Source organism: Cyclopterus lumpus, chromosome 16 (assembly GCF_009769545.1).
Source record: "Cyclopterus lumpus isolate fCycLum1 chromosome 16, fCycLum1.pri, whole genome shotgun sequence".
Lineage (NCBI taxonomy): Eukaryota > Metazoa > Chordata > Actinopteri > Perciformes > Cyclopteridae > Cyclopterus > Cyclopterus lumpus.
In genome coordinates, this window is record NC_046981.1 from 11,580,198 (window position 1) to 11,595,667 (window position 15,470).

At 40.2% G+C, this 15,470-nt stretch overlaps 3 protein-coding genes across 4 annotated transcripts; 1 reads left to right on the forward strand and 2 right to left on the reverse strand.

Moving 5' to 3' along the window:
- The first annotated feature begins 1,158 nt into the window (after positions 1-1,158).
- On the forward strand, positions 1,159-4,131 carry cdc42ep5 (CDC42 effector protein (Rho GTPase binding) 5). Of its 2 annotated transcripts, none has more exons than XM_034553443.1 (2): positions 1,159-1,298; positions 2,336-4,131. In XM_034553443.1, exon 2 carries the CDS (start codon positions 2,338-2,340, stop codon positions 3,244-3,246), a length of 909 nt encoding a protein of 302 aa, XP_034409334.1. In that variant the 5' UTR covers positions 1,159-1,298; positions 2,336-2,337; the 3' UTR covers positions 3,247-4,131. The 2 variants fall into 2 exon arrangements, with proteins under 2 accessions (XP_034409334.1, XP_034409333.1); XM_034553442.1 differs by having other exon boundaries at positions 1,160-1,303.
- Positions 4,132-4,315: 184 nt separating this feature from the next.
- On the reverse strand, positions 4,316-9,985 carry grwd1 (glutamate-rich WD repeat containing 1). Its single transcript, XM_034553434.1, has 7 exons — positions 9,695-9,985; positions 9,474-9,591; positions 7,566-7,734; positions 6,658-6,868; positions 6,245-6,390; positions 5,318-5,509; positions 4,316-4,912 (listed from the first exon to the last, which is right to left on the reverse strand). Exons 1-7 carry the CDS (start codon positions 9,915-9,917, stop codon positions 4,604-4,606), a joined length of 1,368 nt encoding a protein of 455 aa, XP_034409325.1. The 5' UTR covers positions 9,918-9,985; the 3' UTR covers positions 4,316-4,603.
- Positions 9,986-10,780: 795 nt separating this feature from the next.
- zgc:174888 (uncharacterized protein LOC558116 homolog) lies at positions 10,781-14,838 on the reverse strand. The gene is made up of 5 exons (XM_034553446.1): positions 14,287-14,838; positions 13,827-13,933; positions 13,289-13,360; positions 12,818-12,964; positions 10,781-12,333 (listed from the first exon to the last, which is right to left on the reverse strand). The coding sequence occupies exons 1-5, from the start codon at positions 14,297-14,299 to the stop codon at positions 11,980-11,982; spliced, it is 693 nt and encodes a 230-aa protein (XP_034409337.1). The 5' UTR covers positions 14,300-14,838; the 3' UTR covers positions 10,781-11,979.
- Between the last annotated feature and the right edge of the window lie 632 nt (positions 14,839-15,470).

The following is a 15,470-nucleotide window of genomic DNA, read 5'->3' on the forward strand; positions in this document are numbered from 1 at the left end:
TTTGTTGATCAAAATTCAGGTTTGCTTCTTTTTAAAGTGGATGTGTCACTTATTGGTTGCACAAGGAAATTAAATGAGTTAAATATGAGACTTAATCATGCAACTGTTTAACAACATGTTGAATGATGAAATACATGAGGTTAACTTCACTAACAACATTCCATCAAGATGTCAGTCAACTTCAAGTCAGTTCATAAGAATGTAAGTTTAGAATTGAAATGTGACTGCTATATTGTAACATTAAGCATAACTGTGGCCTGACTTTTGTTTAATTATAGTATTAAAAAAAATGTTTTGCAATCTTGGGGGAGTTTCTGAAAACGTACACATACTTTAGTCTAAGTGCATCATTTTAAACTCACAAATTCCCATTTTACTATTGATTGAGTATTCTTTGCTAAAAACTACAGTGTTCAGCTGTTTAAAAAAATATGTTTTCTAAATAAATTATAATTATTGTGTAAAGAACATCTTCGAGAGAAACTAATGGGCTTGGGGCTTAATACCTTGAACATGGTGCAGTGCTGGTGTTGGTCTTTTCATGTAATTTGTTAACAATAATAATAAAACATTTTCTATTTCATTTTATTTTTAGTGTATTGTATATATCTAAACCTTTTGCTGAAATGTTCCCCTATGGATGAATAAAGTATATCTATCTATCTATCTATCTATCTTCACTATCTTCACTATCTATCTATCTATCTATCTATCTATCTATCTATCTATCTATCTATCTATCTATCTATCTATCTATCTATCTATCTATCTATCTATCTATCTATCTATCTATCTATCTATCTATCTATCTAGAGCGTTATCCTTTAAATAGAGGTAGCAGAACATATAACTGCACATCTAATTAAATAAATGAAATATGAAAAACCCAAATAATTGAAACATTTTAGAAAGTCAAAGGGACAGTACTCATAACCTCAGTATTTCAATTAAGCCCTTTTCCATATATACATACAATTAAAGCTGCATCATGGCAATTACAATCAAATCAGCATATTTATACACATAACCCTTATTCAGTCTTTTAGCCTCGTTCATCTTTAACGAACTCCGTTAAAGTCGAGTGATACTTTGATCCAGCTCTCCCCAATAACTGTCGCGTCACTTCCTCACCCCATGCCCATCCCTTTGGAAAAAAAAAAAAGAAGAGAGAATTCACACAGACCGACGACGGCGAGTAAAAGAGCGAGGGAAAAGTCGAGAGGGAAGCGAAAGTCAGAAAGCCAGATGAAAAAGTTGGATTCTGAGGAGCGAGCCAACCAAAGACCACAATATTCTCTTTAAGGTACGTTTGCTCTACTTTGAATGTGTCGGTGACGCTCACTCAGGTCAATTGATTAGCGAACTTTACATTGATACGAACGCTCCTGCTGCTTGGTCAGTAAGTGTAACCCTCGCGTGCTCTTCGTATAATACATATACATTATATATTTAAGTAACATAACAAGTCATCTACTTTACTATTATTAGAAAGTCGTGAGGGTTGGGGTGGGCCTGTAAGCAAGCCCCCTCCCCTCCCAAATCTGATTCTCTCTCTCGCTCTCTCACTCACACACACACACACACACACACACGCGCGCACACACACACACACACACACGCGCGCACACACACACGCACACGCACACGCACACACACCCACACCACACACACAGACACACACACACACACACACACACGCATACACACACACACCCCACGCACACACCACACGCACACACCGCACACACACACGCACACTTAAAATAATGATTTCTCAAATGTATATCCTGGTTTGCAATGTATGATCTTAATCAATAAATTGTCATTAATGTGGCTTACTTATTCTGTAAGGCATTATCAAATAGTAATATTGCCTTCCACTTACTGTCATAATAATTAACTTTTGTCATGCTTCTCAATTTAATAACCACCGAAAGGTAGCAGAGATCGATGGCTTTAGTGCTATGGATCCGATACATTTTCTGTGGAGAAAGTTACAGTCTTGTTTTTGTCCGCATACACCCCTGAGGCCAGAGAAAAGTATGTGCTAACGTTGCATGAGTGTGTTTCAAGTACAAGTCTCAGCATGGCCTTCACAGCCGCACCAGTGCCAAAATGCTCATTGGTGTCCCACCATGTTGCACAACATGGTGTTGACACTGCCGTGTCTTATCATTAGGGTAGACTGGGGCTCCAGTATTTTCAGCTTCCTGAACAATTTCTGTATGACACTATGGTATGTCATTCCAGGCTTACAGATGCATATATCATGTATATTTAAGAATCTTCTCCCTGTTTTTCCTCTTTCTTCCTGTCTTCCTCAATCTGTCTACAGTCATGCCGCTGCACAAATCAACCCGGGCACCTCGTCTGGACCCCACCATGATCTCGGCCCCACTGGGTGACTTTCGCCACACCATGCACATTGGGAGGGGAGGCGATGCCTTTGGGGACACCTCCTTCCTGTCCACTCTTGGCCCGAGCTCTGCCAGCCCTGACCCTGAGAGTCCAGGGATGATGCCAGCTGACGACCCTCAGGTGGCCGTTAACCACAGTGATCTTTATACAGACGCCCCAGGAAACCCTCAGAACAATGAGCTTCAGCACTCTGAGTCAGTGTCATCATTTGACCTGGATCTGGATCTAGGCCCGTCTATGCTGGGAGACGTACTGGGGGTGATGGACGGTTTGGGGATGGATGCCAATGAGGATGTGTTCAATCCAAAAAGTGGCACATCCTCGGTGGAAACAAATCAGGGAAAAGGGGCTGTGGAGATGTCTGTGAACATGCAGAACGAGCTGAATGGGAAGAACTTGGTTGGGTTGGATGGAAACCAGGTGGGAGACGGAAGGATACCAGATGGGAATGGGATCAAGCAGAAGGGGATACGACCAAAAGTGCGATTCAGTGACAAACGAGAGGAGATCATTCGGCAAGCGTCTGAAGAGGAAGAGGGTCAAGGGTTCGACTTCCAGGATGGGGATCAGTTGGCGTGTCGCAGTCCAACGAGGGTTGAGAGTGTAGTAGGTGGCGGTGAAACCGAGATCACCAATCACAAAGTAGATTTGCCACCTAGTCCGGCCTCGTCACATAGCTCAGAGTATGAAGGAGTCACTCCATTGGACAGGAGGAGGGTCGACAGCTGCCACTCAGAGACTGATTCGGAGGAGGAGGAGGAGGAGGAAGAGGAAGAAGGACGGGGCTACACATTTGAAGATGAGTTTGATGATGAAATTGGTCTATAGGAGATAGGTAGTTCTCCAATAAACAGATCTTTACTGTCAAGTACATCAAGTAAACTGTGTTTTACGAAACTCATAAGTTGAGTATCATTTAAATGGGAGGCGTAAACAGAATAAACTGGATTTAAAGAAAAGATTTACAGTTTGACGATGTTGCTCAACTGGAGAAAGCATTTTATGGTTTTTTTTTCTGTAAGGGTAACAGATTTGCAATAGACTGTCATCTTGATAAGTGAAAGGTTTGTAGCACTTTGATTTATTTCATCTACTTGGTTGCTTTGCTATGGAACAGACTAAATTAATGATGCTTGCATTGTTAATTTCTACGATTTCTGCCATCTAAAGTTCACACAACATTGAACTTTGTTATAGTGCCTTAAAGAGATCGTTTTTCTTACATTATTGTACTATGTTAATGTCTTAATAATTATTTTTTATTGCATGTTATATTACAAACTGTCTTTTGATGTTTAATGCATTTAATGAACTTTTTGGTTCCCAGAGACAGTCAGAAAATAAAGTTATCCTGTGTAAAAATAATTACTATGAATTTGTCACATTCCAAGTGTTTCTCTGGTTCACATCTGTTTATTGTGCAGTTGTTTTCAAGTAACTAAAGCTTTTCTGTGGGCTGAGGGGCTGGAATAATATTACAACACTAAGATAATCATGGGATTTAAAGGTCAATTGTAAATCAGGACCAGCGGTGTATTTTGTACATGTTTGCTTGTATCTTGAAAAAGTATTGTATTTTATTTCATAATGCTGTAAAAAGGGAGAAACCATTATGCTCATCTATTGAAAATGCTGGTTCAAACACAATTGTTATCCTGTAGTTTAATAAGGTTACAGTGACAACAATAAAACAATTATTGGGATTTTAAAATATTCATCTGTCATGGCTATGTCTTGTATTTTCTTTGGAAATGTGTCCTGGGGAAAAAAAACAGAACTATATAAAGTATTTTCTACTTATAGCCACTTCCGGAAATAAAGTAATGATGTGCTTTCTACCATTATAAATAAAAGAAAGTCTCCCAATAAAAACAAATTCAAGAAAAACCCTGAGAACTGTTTTTAAACACTTTATTTTCAGCATGCAATAGGGAATGCCTAAAAAAAGTGCACATCTGTAAGACATACAAAGTCAAAGTTCAATAGTAAAGTTTATAGCACCATATGCTATGTTGGCCAATAAATGTCCAAAAGAAGAATTATGACCTACACAGCGTTATGTACATTACAAGCTCCCTAAAGATGAACCGTATTAGAGATTACTGCTCATTACAAGGTAAATATATACTATTCATATAAATGCAAAAACTTCTCAAACACATACACGCACACACACACACACACACTACACAGATATTGTCCTGAACAAGTTGAATCCCGATAGAGCCGTGGAGACCATCACACCAGGCATCTGCGGGTGCCAGTGGATCTCTTTGATCTCCGACTGCCCCTGGTGCAGGAACAGAAGCTGAGGGGGTAAGTCCTTCACCCCCTCAACCCTGGCACCCACATCACATGACTCCACAGACAGATCCCACTGGCTGATGACGTCGTCCGCGCCCGAGGCGGCGAACACACTCGAATCCACGGGACTCCACTCCACAGACGTGATGGGGGCGCTGTGCTGCTTGAAATTCGCCACCGGCCGCCCGGTCTACAGGTAAAATTGGAATTAGAGGTTTGACGGCTATTCACCCTGTATATGATGCACAGACAGGCTACAGAAGTCTCCATGTTAACATGAGGACTGATTCATAAATGCCTTTCGTTTCAACAACACATTGACAGAGCGTACAGGAGTGTGTTTTAAAAGGCAAATTAAAAAAAAAAAAAACATACGATTGTGTAAGAGGCACAAGATGGAACAAATGTTATTAGTTAGGCGCGGCCAAACTGAAGGTGATGTGATTATCTGATGATGTAACTCTTCAAGCACCGTTTGTCTTGGAGCACTAATGGTGGGTTACTTTGTTGTGACGACACACACTTTGATCAAACAGTAAGATCTTCAATCCGTGTCATACTTTCAAATTATACTGTTGGGTATTTTTTTTTTTACCTTAAACTGTCGAAGGTCCCATACTTTCAGAAGCCCATCGTCCCCTCCCGACAGGATGAATGGTTCGCTCCTGTTCCAGCTGATCACATTGATGTCTGATGAGTGAGCTTCGTTGGCCGAAAGCATTGAATTGGGCGGGGCACGAATATCCCAGACACGAATAGACTGATCCACTGAACAAGATGCAAAAACCTGTGGAAAACAAGGCAGTACACAAAACAAGACTTAATTATTTCCAAACAAAGAACTCTATTGTACTTCTTGCAAAACATTCTGTTTTAAGTGTGAGAGAGTTGAGAATTCCATGCTCATGATTTGTGTTTTTTTTACAAACCGACATTGATCAATTATAGCCAACACCAGTTAGGTTGCACAAAGTCCCAGTGTATACACAGAAACATGCAGGATTCACGACCACATACCACAAACTAGTTTAGTGACTCGTTAAATGGCACAATTTCTTCTGCATTTCTTAGTTGTAAAACTCTGATGGCACGTAGTTGTTACAGGTGGTGTTCTAAAAGTCAACATGGCTTCAAACATTCCTCTCATCACACCCTGTTCTTCCACCTGAACACCTGTAAAGCACCATCGTACGATCACATTATTGAACAGTGTGGAGAAATCCATCCTTTACATTTGAATAATCTTAAACATTTAGGATCAGTGGGGCTTCTCCAGCTCTGTGATAAACTCTGTGGTTTAAAAAAAAAAAAAAAAAAAAAGCATCCGTGTCAAATCCTGAAATGCATGTCTAATACTTTGCATGCACCTATTTTGTGTTCAGGAGGAAACCCACACAAACCGATAGATCCAAGTCGGCCCTTGTGGGGCGATCTTGGAGTGAACCGACAGTGCCGCTCACTAAAGCTTCATCTGCGGTACCTCAGTCTAACCCACTACGTCAGTATTTTCCTCCAAACATACTGTAGCTTCAGTCGGCGACCACTGCAGATCCTCAACAGACTTGCTGTGGGAGCTAAAAGGTCGTTGGTCAATCTGCCATGAAGTCCCTCCCTCTCGTGGCTCCCACACATGGATGTTCTTTTTACAGTCTCCACTGACAAGACGACCTGATAATAAAAGTACAAACATAACAATTTAGCTTTTTGGTTGATAAACATACACATCTAGGCTATTACACTGCTATTACCTCATCCAATCAGAACTGTATGTCAAATATGACCTATCTACATATTTACAGTCCAGAGTTAAGCAAAAATAAATGTGTGTTGTGAGTTATTTATTTACAAATGTTAATGATTAAAAATCTAATGGAAGCAAATAGTTGGTCTTATTTTTCAACTCTAAACTTCCTTGCCGGTCAAGGAGCCACTTACCAGCTGCTAGAGGCGACCAATCAAGAGCAAAGCCTTCAGCCATGTGTCCCGAGAAGCTGAAGAGAGCTGTGGCTTCCTTCTGCTGTTTGATGAAAGTTGCCATGGCAGCAGAACTGTGCACGGCTTCCAGCTGAGGTTGGAGGTCAAATATTTCTACTTGTCCCTTCTCTGACCAGACGGCAGCCAATGACTGCTCTCCACGTCGGGTCACCTGAAAATTCAGAAGCAAAATCAGTCATTAGGAGTTAAACAAGTAGCAGTTCAGATTAGGGTTGTCACGATACCAACATTATAATACCTGCCATGAATATCATGATACCCGATACGATACCACAAATATGATACTGGTATATTGATCTATAATAGTAATAAATAAAAAATCTGTATGGTTCCTTTTTTACCAACTTGTTCCTGCCCAGCTTTTTGAACACTTAACAAATGGCCTTAATATTAGTATTAGCCTACAGCAAGATGTTAATGAAAACTACAAGGTGCCACCATAGCATTGATTATACACGGCTATGTAGGCCTATTGTCCGTATCTGTCCAGATGACTAGATAGTTCCTTACATAAGTATGAGCAATTGTAGAGTTACATAATTGTACAGATGTGTGTTTCAGGTGAAATCCTCCTTGGTCTGTGTGGCTTTGAAACAAGTTTAGCAGACGGGTCTCAGTGTGTCAGTGGGCTTTCCTTTACTGTCTGTAATGTAGCCAAAGTATTTCCAGATGTCAGCATGACAGGGAGCAGAACAGTGAGTGCGCTCTGATCGTGCGCTATTTTAATGAAGTATTGATACTAAAAATATGCAAAATCTTATTGTTTTTAACATACAGGTACCGCGGTACCTTTTTAGTATCGACACACGGTGCAGATACAAGTTTGCCCAGAAAGTGACACAACATACTCTGACTCTGTTAACCCCTCCATAGTGAGGCATCATAGCCAGCTCCATCTGTGGCTTCTTGTCTGCATCATCCTCCTCCTCGTCTTCGTCACTTTCTTCATCACTGCTTTCTTCGCCCTCTTTGTCTTTCTCTGTTCCGTGAAGGTTATGCATGCGTATGACAAGAAGTCTGCAAGAAAGTGAAGGGATGCATTTAAGAGGATGTAGATGACACATAACCTGACATGCAAACTACTTAAGAGTTAATAATAATAATAATAAATATTTATATAGCGCTTTTCTAGACATTCAAAGACGCTTAGAAGCATGTTTTCTGTAGTCAAGTGCTGAGTTTTAGTAAAAGACAAAATAATCTGTTCAGTTTTTGAGAACGTTTTCCCTTTCACTGACCCTTAAAAAGGAAAATTCCCAACTCTTCCAATGCCGGGTGGATGATCAAAACAGAACTGAAACTGCGCAACACAAAAACCCTATTGTACTGTGATTTATGCCTTAGTGCATACACGTTCAAACCTATCTGCTGTTGCTACTTCTGCAACCACAAAAGCTTTCACACAATAATATGTGCTGCCAGTGACGACTATCTTAGCACCTTTGTACTGCATGTCAGCAAATATTAATAAAAACACTTTTTATAGTTCCACCTTTCTATCAGTTATTTGTACTGTTAATACTCCTAAATTATACTCACTATGGATAAGAGTGCTAATAATATACTGTCTATATGTGTGTTATGTGGGCTTTCCTGTTCCTACAGTAACTAAGAGGCTCATTACAATGTTTAAGATTTCCTATTATTGTGTTCTTAGATAGATGTGTGTTGGCATTCTGTTTTACCCCTAGGAGTGAAAGACCAATTCACAATTAAACAGTAAATAAACACCATGCCTCCAATTATCTAAATTCATCTAGAAATGAGTTATGTTTACAAGTTTGGGCTACACAATAGGTTTGGACTACACAATAACTCCAAACATTTGTATGTAGTCAGACTATTTAGTGACTAAATAAACTATACTCAAACCAGTCATTAATATGGGATTCAATGTGGGAAATATTCCCATCAATTCCTATGCGATATTGTATGCAACCCCACCTGGTCTGATACCCCACCTGGTCTGATACCTACCTTTATTTTAGTTTTTATGATCCATACTGGGAAACTTATTTCTTATAATCTTGTTTTTTTTGCATCCGTATACATTTTAGGATTTGCACCTTATTGTTATCGTAAGACCAATTATATTTGCAATCTTCCCACTTTGTACTGCAACTGCTGCACAGCAATTCATCTCCGGATAAATAGTTATATCTTATTTTATCTCCATCATCCACCTCATATGACATGAACATGACATTAATATAAATGTTAAGAATACAATTAAAGAACTTCTTAAAATGTTCATCAATGCTATGAATTCATACACAATTTAAAACTCAATGTTTTACCTGTTATGTTCTTTCTGGATAAACGTTTGGACTCAAATGACCTTATTGATTTTGGAGAGTTACCATGTCTGGGTTTACAGAAAGTATGATCTTATCTTTGAATGTAAAGTCCAACGACAATCAAAGTAATCGTCTGATAAAATAGCTCTTTCTCTTTGGGACCTTCACAAAAATCATTCAGTTTCTTCCAGATATTGTTTTGTGTTTGAATAAATACTTTTTAAAATGAGTGTGGCTATAGAGTCTCTCTAAACACAAACGACACCCTCACAGAATCATTGTTGACAACAACGTCAAATGATACAACACTGGATGTTTATATTTGTCTTATTAGAAAGTTAACTCATGATATTATTTATATTGTACATTTGTTTTAGTGTGTGGGGTTATTATTTTGTTCACGGTGCTTTGATCAAAGTTTGACTAATTGATTTCAGATAAAAACAAGCGCGTGTGTACCTGTTGCTCAGAGCCGTGTCCGCCTGCGTGCCCGCGCAGAGCAGCATGGACAGAGGATACTGCTCCCTGCTGTCTCCGTCTCCATCCCTCAGGACGTCGAAGCTCAGACACGGAGCCCCTGAACACACACCAGAGTTAACACTGCAGCTCCTGCACGGGGACGACCGGAACCAGGACGCACCAGTGGGGCTAACTGGTTGCTAATACGGGCTACAACTTGCCTGTTTGACACTCGTGGTACATGCGGTACGCGGACCGGTCCATCTCCAGCTCCTCTCCGGGCTTGAGCGGTTGGATCCCGGGCACGTACACGTTTCTCTCTTCTCCTCCGTCCTCTCCTTCCTCCTCCATCTCCACTCCTTCATCCTCGTCGCTGCCAGCCTCGTCCAGCTCCTCCATCTCGCCTCCTTCCTCGGCAAACGTGTCTTCGTCGGGCGCAGACATCTTTGGCGGAGGCAGAGTGCGCTCACTTCCGGTTTGTCGAGAGGCCACGTGGTTTAAACACCCTGCACTGTCACCCCTCCCCAGCTGCCTCACTCTCCCTGTCTCGTCCCCCGGTTTACGGGAATTCAGCTGGCCCCTTTGGCGCTCGGCTTCATGCTGCCAGGAAACAAATCTGACTTGCAAATATTTGAAACTGCGATGCTCAAACATAAATGGTAGTTCGTCCTGATATAATGGGATTGAAGTGGATGTCCAGTGTTTCAAACATTAGTTTAAACAATGGGATGAATGATTTCCATGTTAAGGGGTCATGTGCATGTGCTGACCCAGGACAGGATCTCCCACATGGCCTGAGTGAGTCAGATTACTGCATTTACTTCAAGAAGGCTACAATACAACATGCATCCGACCGGCAGCTGCACAGCCTGTAGTCAGTACAGGCTGTGTTACACATGCGAAGCAATTTCGCAGAAGCCTCACAATCTAGATATTTAAAGTGTAAAAAAAATTAATAATCCAATGAGGGATTAATAAAGTACATTGTATTAAGTAGCTGACTTGATAGGCCTACTTAGAAATGTGCTGTGCACAGTCCAGAAGAATAGAATTTGTGGCTGTGTTTTTGTTTTCCTTATTTGTATACAATGTTATCTTCTAGCCCTCTGATGATCTAACTCTTTGTAATATGCATTCATGTTGTATTAAATTCAGTGGAAAAAAAGTAAATGCAAACTTGGGGTGCAAGCCAAAAGTCTGTTACCCAATTGGCCAATTCTACATACCTCTGTATTTGAGGGATTATGCAATAATGAGTATCCCATGACGACAGTCCATGCGTGGGTGTGTACAAGCAGGGGCAAGTGTGAGCACCAAATGGTGGACTTTTTATTTCTCGTGTAAATCCTGACGAGTCAGAAAACCTCCCTCACCTGCAACTCATCTCTCAGTCTTTATCAGAGTTACAGAAATAGTAAAGCATTTGAACACTCTTTTAAAGAGAAGGCAGTAATGGTTGAGCTCCATGCACGTGGACTCCTAACACAAACTATGTCATGTTGCTGGAATGCAAAGTCATAAACAAAATCTAATCTCTTTAAGCAGAAGAGGAACAATGTCCTGTTTATACTGACATACTGAAGCAAAAAATTTTAATACCACAATGTAAATATATGCCGTTACAAGTCAAACATATGTATTTAAAATGAAACTGAAGTAAAAGTATTAAGATTATTTTTTGTTATATATATATATAGTATATCTTGCAGGAAAGATCGTTACACTATTATACTTATGCTATTCTTGAAGCATTTTACTGCTGTAGTTGGTGGAGCTTATTTTAACGACTTCATAAACTGTTAGGTGGTTTAATCTATAACAATGCATCATCTCTGTAAACCCTTAACTCCAACTGTCAGATTAATGTTGCGGTGTACAATCTACAATATTTCCCTCCGAAATGTAGTAGAAGTAAAGTAGAAGTGTAAAGTTGCTTAAAATGGAAATACAAAATTGCACAGTATTTGATTAAATGTACTTGGTTACTTTCCAATGCTAATGACCACAATAAATATAGCTTACAATCCTTGGGATATTATATCAAAAACTAACAATGTATATATATATATATCTATATCTAAATGTCTTTAATTTACATTATGTACAAAAGATGCCCATGAACTGCAATATCTTACACTTACATAACATTAATTGTAAACAGTGATGAATTCCACATCAATAGACGATGGCTTATGTGCATTGGCTTGCTCAGCATTTATCTCTGGTTAGCATGAAGAGCATAGCTAGCTAGAGCTCGTGGCTGGCTCTAGAGAAGATGGCTATACGTTTACATCTGTGTTTACACCAGCTGTTACAGAGCACTGTTGCGCAACTACGTGAACTAACTTTGGACGTTAAATGCAACCTGTGCATGTCACTTCATATTAACAAAGCTTGCTGCATTAAAACACAAAGACACAAGTATAAGAAAACAAACATTCAGTGCCAGGAAATGTCTTGAATTTTGTGGGGAAAAAAAGAAAAAAAAAAAGATTCATTTCAGGAACTATGGCAACAACCACCAATAGAGTCTCAATAGCAAGGGGCTCCAGACAGAAGGCAAAAATGAAAGGGATGGAGGACCTCCATTGGACAGCGGCAGTGTCATGTCCATCATCTTGTCAGGCTGCTCTTCCTCCTCACTGCTGATAGCTCGGGTCGTCAAGAGTCTGGCCCTGGACGGGCCATAGTCCTTCCTCTCAACAGAGGGAGGGAAAGTGGGCAGGATGCAGGTTTTAATCAAAGGCAAGCACCCGACATCGAGCCATCGCGTGAGAAGTTCTGACGTTAGCCTGAGTAGTTCTTCAGGAGACGACGATAATGTGGAGAACTCGGTCAGGTCTGTCTCCTCCTGGAACCTCTGAGACGAGGAAAACATGAAGAGGAATTCAATCATTGTTTTTAATGTACTTTTACAGGAATTAATGTTGGAAATGAAAATGTAATTATTAATGCAGTAAGCAGACGCATATTTGAGATCACCAGAGATATTTAAGATAAGATAAGATAAGATAAGATAATCCTTTATTAGTCCCTCAGTGGGGAAATTACAGGATTACAGCAGCATTGCTCACAGTAATAAGTAAAACAAGTAGTATAATAACAGAATTAAGATAAAAGAGTAAAAAACAAGAAGAATATTATATATACAGACGGAGTAGAAATAGAATAAAGTGGATAAAGTGTATAAAATAAATTTAAAAAAAAGTAACATAGGGTGAACACATTATTTAAATTTGTGGCCTTTTCTTTAAAGAAATTGAAGTGACTTTAGATTTAAACTTTCTTTAAAGTAAGCCAAAGAACAAGACATTATGGGACATTATTTGAAAAATAAACCCTACCTCTGTGTTTATGTTCTTTTTTATAATTTTATCCAGTGTCTGCTTCAGATCGAGGATTAAGGAGTGATTTAGGTGCTCATCCCAGAGGTTTCCGAGAAGCACATGCCAGGACTCGAGGAGGACCACTGCAGCAGGGAACACACAACACTGCAGGGAACAGGTAGAGCGACACAAGCCCAAAGTTAGTGTGCAAAACACATGTGAAAGATCATCGCAAGAACCACATCAATTGCTCAATTGCAAGCTAGACTTGAGGCTCCAGCATGGTGCAACAATCCTTTTTGACTAAACTGAGCATTTACAAGCTCTGTTCTAGTCGCTGCAGATGAGGTTAAAGATAATGATTATCCTGTTAATTAGTTTCTACTAGATCATCCTTTTGGATAATTTAACAGGATAATGTCAGACTGTACGACACATTTTCTAGCCCATCAAACCCCACTTCCCCTTTTTATCTGATAAGCAACTCACCGGATCAGTGTTACAGAGCATGTTTTTGGTGTAGCGGTGCACTACATAGTAATCTTTAGGAAATACCGTGCGCTGGAAGAGAAAACGAAAACAGAGAAAAAGATGTAAATACACCCACATATGATACAATATAGGTTGGCATTTATACTTTAATGATTATAATAAAGGATCCTTGACTAGACAACTGTAGTAATGACTGCGTTTGACATGAACAACCTAACTAACCACTGAAGTGAAGCTACACACTGAATGATTCCCTTTGTTGAGCTACGCATGTCAGTTGTAAACGCTGTCATCCAATAACTTTACTGGTTAGCAGATACGAAGGCAGAGCTGATTATTCCCATTCATTTGAGTGAGATCTTCACCTTTGACCTCCTCTATATACCAACTGACTGAATGCAGACAATACAAGTGATAAGACAAGTATATCCTTTCAAGGAAAATAATAAATTAAATGCATACTATTTATACAAGTAGGACACTTCAGAAAAGGACAACATAAAATCATTAACAAAGTCAAAAGTTTTAAACTTACAAATCCAGTCGGATTAGAGTCGATAGTCGTTTTAATGTTTTTCACACCTTCCAAGTCAAAGTCACATCCACCACATCGGACAGTCAAGAGTGATAGCAACAGCAAAACTGTTTCAAGCATGAGTAAGAAGAAAAAACACATTCAGATAATTGCTGGAAACTTTCTGTGGTTTTGTTGCTTGTTCAAACTGCATACCTACTCATAAACATGACCTCATATCCTGCTGCAATTAAACCAGTTGTGCAGAAAACAACATGAAACATTGCTTGTTTGTTGCCACAGTTATAATGTATTAAAGACACCGGAAACAATATTGCAACAATACAAAGCGGCACAACGCATTAGTTCCGATTACAAATGAAGGTGCTGTAACCAGTTCAGGTGTTCCATTACTCCCTTACAGACTTGAAAAAGACAGTTTGCAAACGGCAGTAACACACAGTTAATTCTTGTTTCTCACCTGGCAGTGACATCCTTTTATCTTTCTAAGAATGGACACTTCTCCATTTCTCTTGTTGACGGCAATCCCTCTGCAGACGGGTTTCTGTGTCAGTCTGTGAAAGGCAAAGTTTCCTCCTCTGTGGCTTCCTGAGGTCTTTGACTGCTGTGTCTTTGACTGCTGTCTTCTCCTTCACCGTTGGATATGCAGTCTTCTTGTCGACATCCCTAATACATTCCTTCCGTTTGAGTCCTTTTGGTACTTTCCAATAAATGTCTCATTTATCCTCTCACGCCATCCCGCTCTCTCACTATGGATTTTCCCTCTTAATCCTGAGTGGCTGCAGTCCTGTGAAAGCTTTTGTTTGTTTTATACTTTATTTCCCTTTCACTACTGACCTAGAACCTTCCCGAACAGCCTAATATGAATCACTCCCCTCTTCCTCGAAACTGGTTAATGGATAAAGCTGGAGAGTCACTGGCCTCCTCTTCTCTAGCTCTCCCTCTGGCCACTCTGTGTGTCCCCACTGCGCTCAAAGTGAAAGTGCTCTGCTGGATTGCTAGTCTGCTCTCTTTAAATCTCGCCCCTCCCACCGCCACACGTTTTACTTCACTATTGACTGACCCGGCCCCTCCCCCCGCCTGCTCCCCACATTCCCTGACACCCAGCCACTTACCCCCATCCTCCCCCCTCCAAACCAGGCCCAAGGAGGCTTAGTCATGCAGTTGGAGCGTATGTTTTTCATTTGGACTCTCCCCCACACCTCTGTGCCTGTGGATCCTCTGTCTTTATCCCAGTACGCAATATCATCCTATTTAATCACTCTTTCCTTTTCTGTTTTCTTTTTATAAATCAAGAATCACTTTCTATCAAAAAGGGGATTGCAACACGGCATCACTTGAACTTGCAAGTCATTCTATTGAAATCGGGGTTCACAGAGGAGGCGGCGGCGGGGTGCGATAGTGACGTCTAATTGTTGTGCACGGCTGTCATCGTCCTGTCTGTAGAGTGTTGTTCTGTCCCCTCAGGTTGTGTGAGGCGTCAAGTTATTTTCATTTTCTGTTCCATGTCACAAGACGTGTTTGTTACTAATGAAAGGAAGGAAGTCAAAAGTGCTTTCTTCACGTCGAAGAGGAATTGTCCTGTGTTCTTTTTTTTTTGAACACAAGCCAAATGAAATAGGACTCAAAGTCCAATCTCTGTAG

Bases quoted from the DNA above. Each gene is read 5' to 3' on its own strand.
- cdc42ep5 (XM_034553443.1), top strand. From the start codon at position 2,338: ATGCCGCTGCACAAATCAACCCGGGCACCTCGTCTGGACCCCACCATG.
- grwd1 (XM_034553434.1), bottom strand. From the start codon at position 9,917: ATGTCTGCGCCCGACGAAGACACGTTTGCCGAGGAAGGAGGCGAGATG. The intron at 6,391-6,657 runs GTAAGTGGCTCC...TTTTATTATCAG, and splicing joins TTGGTCGCCTCTAGCAGCTG to GTCGTCTTGTCAGTGGAGAC. The intron at 5,510-6,244 runs GTATGTTTGGAG...TGTTTTCCACAG, and splicing joins GGTCGCCGACTGAAGCTACA to GTTTTTGCATCTTGTTCAGT.
- zgc:174888 (XM_034553446.1), bottom strand. The intron at 13,361-13,826 runs GTAAGTTTAAAA...TTTCTCTTCCAG, and splicing joins ACTCTAATCCGACTGGATTT to CGCACGGTATTTCCTAAAGA. The intron at 12,334-12,817 runs GTAGGGTTTATT...TCCTCGTCTCAG, and splicing joins AAAAGAACATAAACACAGAG to AGGTTCCAGGAGGAGACAGA.